Here is a 7,500-nt window from a genome sequence, read left to right on the forward strand (position 1 = left end):
TTCTTTGTGTTTAATAAAGACCAGAACTTCACATAACTATTTCAGTCTATTCTGTAACAACTTCCCTTTCTTGTTTATTTCCTATTATACTCTTACTACTTGTTGCAATATTTTGATATTTTTTTCTTTAAAAAATCCCATCCACATAGCCATTGCAGTGTTTTCCTCAAGTGAATTCCTCTTGTTGCAATATTTTCAACAGAAGTATTATTATTGCAATAACTACCTCAAACAGAAGTACTATTATTGCAAAATTTACCTCAACACAAGTCCAACCCACTTATTAAACACCTTTCACAGCTTTACCGCAGTCTCCTCTCCTCTCCCCGGACAGAACCACCGCTCGGGGAAAGATGGTCGTGCGGCAATACAACGATGAGCTCAAGTTCCTGGAGCGCATTATGCCCAACTGCTGGCGGATCAAGAAGGGTTTCCAGCCCAACATGAACGTGAGGCTTGACTTGTGCGCTGCGGCCCTTGTTTGGTTTGGTTGTTGCTGTGTTTGTTATGGTGTGCTTTTTTTCTGTCCTTGTTGTTGTTGACGGTGTTGCGGGTTTTAGGACTTGTTTGTCTTTGTTTTTGTTGTTTTTTGATGTTGTTGTGCTTATTTTTGACTTGGTGATGTCAGGGTTTTTGTGTGTGTGTGTGTGTGTGTATGTGTGTGTGTGTGTTATTATATTGATATATAGATAAATAGATAGATAGATAGATAGATAGATAGATAGATAGATACCATAGCGAGGATGAGCCAGAATCCCACATAAAGCATACCCAGGCAAGGATAATGTACACCATATAGACGCAGAACTTTATGACTTAGAGGGAAAGTTCTCGTGCTACAGCTTTCCAAAGGCGGCCCCTGTTTTTCAATGCTTTTATTGAAAAATGACCTTAAGCTTGTCCAGAATCATAGACAAGGTGGAAAGACGTTGTCCCTGCTCTAATATATGGCATGAAGAGCTTGAAACTAACCTTTACAGAGAAGGCATAGCGCTCTCTTGAGGGTTCCTTGGAGCCTCAGGTTGATAATGATGTCAGTATTATTGTTATTGCTTTGATATTTTTATTATTAATATTGTGGATATTGATAGTAAGGTTAATGTTGTCATTGATGTTCTGTTGTTATTGTTGATGTTATTATTGTCTTAGTATAAATTGTTTTATTTTTATTCATATTTTATATTCTTTCTGATTATTATTATTAGTACAATTGTTATTTATTACCATTATTTTTATGATTATTTTATTATTATTGTTATTATCATTACCTTATATTTAGTATTGTCATTATTATTATAATCTACATTTATAAATGATGATTAAAATCACCCTGATTTAAGGGACCGCAACAGTAACATGTCTCTAAAAAAGGGGACTAAAATCTCCATTGCATCAGTTGTAAATACTTAAAAGACTCATTTGTATGTGCACCACTGAGTCATGCTCTTATGTCACGCACTGGACCAGGTGGTGGACCATCTAAAACAAGGGTTCTTAACCTGGGGTCCACTGAGGAGATCCTTGAAAGTCAGATGAAAAGTGAAAATTTAAATTCACAACAGGGAGTTTTTTTGTTCAGGTTGTGTGCTTTGTTCATACTTCGCCTGTGGATATACTGTATGAGGCAAATTATTTTTCAGAGAGATAAGGTACATTTATTTCATGCAATATTTGGTTTGTTTTTATTTGCATTATTTTAGAGGGTGTGTCCATGATTCATAAAAGATTAAGAATCCTTGATCAGAAGGGAATGAATGGCACCCCCCCCCCCACCCCACACACACACATAATCTTCATTCATGTACTCAGATATAACCACACACTCACCCACACACCACCAAAGCTGCTAGAAGGCAAAGTGAGCATGAAAGACCAAGGTGCATGAGAGGTTTCCTGAGACAGAGCTACCAACTGATTTATGAAATCGCTCTATATAATGATAATTAGACAGTAGAAGTAGTATTAATGATGATAATGATGATGGTAGTGAAAACAAGCATTATGATAATAACCAGCAAGATCATACTACAAAGAATGATAGGAGAAAATTATAGGAGCACAGACAGCAGTTTTCTCCAAGGCCAGCACTTGTTTGAACATGTTAACCTATAAATAATGTACTGAATGTCGCTGTCTGTGATGCAGAATCTGGCCATAAATATAAACACGGTCACAGTGACAGTGTAAGCTATTTTGATTAATATTATGTTGTAGCTGTACCTGATGTCTTATGGAAGAAATAATTATTTATGAAGAATCATGATGCAGAGTGAAAAAAATATCTTAACCAGTGTTCTTAGTAAGAATGGTTTATTATGTTGTTTATTCTGGCTGAAAATATTGATTTTGTTAAGGGTATGGCAAAAAAATGGATAGCAGTTATTTGAAAGGAAAAAAGATATTTGTAGATTTTTACTCTTTATTATTTATTTATTGTTTCTTTTTCTCAGCAGCAGAAATTCATTACTATTACTAATCTTATCCCTCTAATTTCTGCAAAGGTCGATGGAATATTTTACGTCAACGATCACCTTGAGAAGCTCATGTTTGAGGAGCTGCGAAATGCCTGTCGTCCTGGGATGGTAGGGGGCTTCTTGCCTGCTATGAAGCAGATTGCAAATGTTGCAGCTTTACCTGGCATTGTTGGGAGGTCAGTTGGACTGCCTGACGTCCACTCTGGCTATGGCTTTGCAATCGGTAAGGACTCTGTCTAGTTTGTTTTTTGCCATCTTCTTACTCAAAGATTATGCTTGTCATTTTGAAATATGTACGAGTCTTATGTTGTAGATTTGTGTTCTGTTCCAGGTTGGTGTGAAGGAAAGGCATTTGAGAAGCAAATTTCATCATATTTAAAAATGCGTAGATTTGATATAATTGAATATGCAAATGTAATTAGATATTTACTATTTACTCTTGATTGTTTTAGAGTTGCCAAGGGCAATATCAGTCATGATATTGGCCAACAACCACCAGCTCTCAAATGTCAGATAATGGCCACCCTGAGAGGTGCTGGATGTGCTGGGATTAGCACAGATTAACATGAGGCAAATGCTTGAGTGACCTCGTCTTTAAAGATGATGTGATTGTCGATGTTAAAGCAGTGTAATCAATATCAAGATCTTGAAAGATCAACATTTAGTTATTTATAAGAAAATCAGATCAGAAAGTACATTCATCTATTACTCTAATCGGCATTGGTGGGTAGATAATTGTAGAATTGTATCTATATGCTGTGATGATAGTGGCTTTTCTTTTTCAGGCAATATGGCAGCTTTTGATATGGATAATCCAAAAGCTGTAGTGTCACCTGGAGGTGTAGGGTTCGATATTAACTGTGGAGTTCGACTGCTTCGTACCAACTTGATGGAAAGTGATGTTAGCCCTATTAAGGTATGTAGTTGAATAGAGAATGAAGCCATAATTGTGGCAAAAGTGACTGTAATTTATGTGTAAAATGTTTTGACCCATTGCGGACGGGGTGCCTAACGACCTAACTAGTTGTCAGGGTGGGTGGTCTTGGACACTAGTGTCACCAGCTAAAACTTAGAGGGACAGGGGAAGGATTTTTCCACCCTCCAGGTAGTGCAGACTATCCCAAACAATATTTTTCCTAAAGTCCATAATAAAATGTGGGTTTAGGCTGACTTTAGAACACTGCAGCTCTGAAGCTAGCGCCGTTACAGCCATAATACTTCATGACTGTGTGCGGGCTTCAACTGTGAGCTGATCGACATGGATGTCATGACACCCGCACGTAATGGGTTAAAGGAGCCAGTGTCAGAAAAGTGTCATTATCATATTGTAGAAAGGTAAAGTTGGAAAGCTCTGATATTTAACATGCATTAGATTTTGACTTTAGATTGGATAATTTAAAGGTAAAATTTCAGAGTCAGAGATAGACCTACATAGCCTATAGTACACGTTAACCTATTGACGATGGGGAGATGTGTCATCCGTATGTTTCTTTCTATCTTTCTATCTTTCTCTCTCCTTCACAGATGTTTCCACAAACACATAGTTACCAGGGACATTGTTTTTAACGTCATTATGTTCATACCAATCATAATACCTGTAAAAATAATACTGAAATTCTCTCAAAATTTGAAGGAATAGGGTAAATAGGCAAAGTCTGGTAAGCCAAGTAATTGACTCTTTGGAGAATAAAATTCTTGCAGACCTGCACAGTTCACTTTAGTTTCAGTTTATTAACACTGGTGCTCCAGGTAAGATCAACAAACCACCACATATTCTGACATGATAAAGCTTGATTTCATTCTTTATTTGACTATAAATCACAAGGGAGTTATGCAGACTGCACACAGTGATGGTGATTTTGGGGATAAATGGTTTATTTAGATGCTTTTATTTATTTCATATGTTGAATAACTGATTTATTTTCAATTGTGTCTTAGAGGAAAAATGTCTTGGAATTCATTACTGTATTTGTTCCTTGTACTTTTTTTTGCCTTGTAGTGTATTTAAGTCTAAAACTGAAATTATACCAATCTGAATGAAATAGTTAGTGGAACTGCTGATGTCAGATATTAGTTAAAAGCATTGTTCTAGTACATAAGAGATTATAAAGGTGCATAGCTGATTTTGCTTTGTTCACTCATTCAAAGCTTTAAAGGAAAATGTCTCTGTAATGTTCTAATTAAAAGTCAGTCCTCGCATAACATTTATATAGTATTACAGTAGATTGATTGATTGATTTATTGATTTTTTTTTTTTTTTTTTTTTTTTTTTTTTTTTTGTATATATAAATATGTGTTAGTTTTTTTTTTCTTCTTCTTCTTTATACAAGGTCAATTGTCTTCATAAATGTAAAATATAGCATTCTGTATTATGAAGTTTAATGTAAACTTATACTTCGTAAACTGACTATGTTCCTAAGAAAAGTCTGGATAGGCCTTGAATTGTTGTATATAGGGTCTCATAATGATTGAAAAGTAAGAAAAATATATGGAAAAAAATTCCTCTTTCCGTTTCCCTCGATAAAGTAGTCTAGTGATACTGAATGACATTCCTTGCACGACAACAGGAGCAGCTTGCCCAGTCCATGTTTGACCACATCCCTGTGGGCGTCGGGTCGAAGGGTATCATCCCCATGACAGCACGAGACTTGGAGGAGGCCCTAGAGATGGGCATGGACTGGTCGCTTAGAGAAGGTAAGCACAGAGATAAATGAGATAAGGAATGCATAACTGGAAGTAGGGAGTAAGGATAAGCATGTTGACAAATGTGGAAAGATAGAAATTGGGGATTGATGGTGCTTTCACAAAACACGGATACAACAGTATATGAACAAAATTTGAAGGGGAAAAAAAAAAACTAGAAAAGAAGCATGCAAGCTGCTTTGCTTCCCTTTTATTGCTGTATATGTGTATTGTTTAATTTTGTTGAGGTATGTCTTTGTGGAGGCCCTCTACTCAGATTAGAAATATGTTAACTTAGTATAACCAATCATTGATGCAATAGATGAAAGCATGTTCAAGTTTCACTCAGATGCACCTGCGCATGTACATGCACTTTCACGTCCTTCCAAGTGAAATTTGATCTTCATTAGAAAGTCTGTTAAATTTTAAGAACACTAGCAATCTTATATATGACACAAGTAATAAAAGTTGTAATGATAGTTTCATCTGAATACATCCATCCCACAGCCATTTCAAGGTATAATCTCAATACCCACATACACTTAGTTTGTCAGATTTCTATCACTGAGTGTCTGTGTTTAAGTTGTGGGTGCAAAGAGTGTTTCACTAAAATGGGTTACCTTGGAATCACCAGTTCCATCCCAGGAAAGGGAAGGCCTCTCTCCTCCCACATATCTGTAGAGACACATGCATATATTAGCTGGGCATATTTTCTGTTCAGCTTCCAACTTGATTTTTATGCTAAGACTTTTCTTACCCTAGGGCAATAAATAGATTAGCAATTTGCCCATTTTGATTTTGAAGGAAAATCGATATCTCCTGGGAATGATTTTCTTCTTAATATATGCATGTATGCATATATGAGAGATGAGATGAGAGAGAGAGAGTTTTTATAAAACTATACTGTATAAAGTTAAACAGCCACATGGCTTTGTTAACAAATTTTCAAGAGTATTTAGCTGCTGCCAAAATAAATGCAACTTGCCAGCTGATCACAAAACCTATATCTCTACATTTATATCTATCTGAAAGCTCTTAGTAATCTTGTAGTTAAAATCCAATCACTTATTTTTTGTTAATAAAACAGGAATTACCGAAATAGCAAGAGCAGATAACATTGAAATTGGTAATGATGTAGAGAAAACTTTGTTACATCAGTAAAAACTATAACAGAAGTAAACTTGTTCCAGGTTATATTTGGGCCGAGGATAAAGAACACTGCGAAGAGTATGGGCGAATGGCACAGGCTGACCCCGCCAAAGTCTCAATGCGAGCTAAGAAAAGGGGTCTGCCACAGGTAATGGAATATAAATTGGAACTCAATCCCCAATTTGGAATTGCAGGATTGGTTAGACTGTTGATTGTGATACACTTTTTAGTATTAATTTCAGTACTTGTGATATCAGTATAACTATGATTAATAGACAATAATGATTAATTATAGTACTCTGCTGCTTGTTTCTGTACACACAACAGCTGGGTACTCTAGGTGCAGGCAACCATTATGCGGAGATCCAAGTGGTGGATGAAATATACGACAAGTGGTCAGCCAGCAAGATGGGAATCGAGGAGAAGGGCCAGGTGTGCGTCATGATTCACTCCGGCTCCAGGGGCTTTGGCCATCAAGTAGCAACAGGTTTGTTTTATTTTCTGTGATGAGGTTTTTAATGAGCATAGTGTTAAAAAAGAAGAAAAGTGAAATATTACTCTGATTCTTTGTTGTCCAGTAACTAATGATGTGTATTATGTTCATGTGAGTTGTATGTGTGTCTCTATCTAAAATAGTTGTGTAACTGTTTACATCTTTGTCTGTATTTGTAGCACATGTGTTTTGTTTACATACCTGCATTTATTAGTAGCAGTCCTTGTCCATCACTAAAACCCATTTGATGTTCCCAGATGCACTCGTTGCCATGGAAAAGGCCATGAAGAGAGATGGCATTGATACAAATGACCGACAATTGGCATGTGCCAGGATCAACTCCCCAGAGGGCCAGGACTACCTCAAGTCAATGGCAGCGGCAGCTAACTTTGCTTGGGTTAATCGCTCATCCATGACGTTCCTCAGCAGACAGGTGATTTGTCCAGTGAAATAATATGTTTATTTATGTAGCCTGTTAACTATTTTTTTTTTTCTTTTTTTCTTTTTTTTCTGTTGAAAAACAAAGGGGATAGGGTCACCTCCACACTGCATTTTTTCTGTTTAAAATATGATCAGTCTATTCCATCAAATGTGTAACTAACACATACCAAATTTTGCTAAGGAGAATCACTTTGCTAATATATCAAATGTAGATTTATATATCATACTATAAGTTTAGAAAATGATAGAAAACAACATCTT

The 7,500-nt window shown here is 36.2% G+C and overlaps 1 protein-coding gene across 2 annotated transcripts in view; it reads left to right on the forward strand.

Annotated features, from left to right (window-relative positions):
- Nucleotides 1-7,500, forward strand: part of RtcB (RtcB RNA ligase) — a 12,325-nt gene that overhangs the window by 552 nt on the left and 4,273 nt on the right. Inside the window, exons 2-8 of one of the 2 annotated variants that reach the window (XM_043030099.2) lie at nt 335-449; nt 2,502-2,697; nt 3,260-3,390; nt 5,042-5,168; nt 6,347-6,453; nt 6,633-6,792; nt 7,056-7,231. In XM_043030099.2, the coding sequence (XP_042886033.1) occupies nt 354-449; nt 2,502-2,697; nt 3,260-3,390; nt 5,042-5,168; nt 6,347-6,453; nt 6,633-6,792; nt 7,056-7,231 (993 nt within the window). In that variant the 5' untranslated portion in view covers nt 335-353. Of the gene's footprint in view, nt 1-300; nt 450-2,501; nt 2,698-3,259; nt 3,391-5,041; nt 5,169-6,346; nt 6,454-6,632; nt 6,793-7,055; nt 7,232-7,500 lie in introns of both variants that reach the window. The other variant, XM_043030100.2, reaches the window with a different exon arrangement.

Source organism: Penaeus japonicus, unplaced genomic scaffold (assembly GCF_977035675.1).
Source record: "Penaeus japonicus unplaced genomic scaffold, GWHDUDI00000001_assembly GWHDUDI00000010, whole genome shotgun sequence".
Lineage (NCBI taxonomy): Eukaryota > Metazoa > Arthropoda > Malacostraca > Decapoda > Penaeidae > Penaeus > Penaeus japonicus.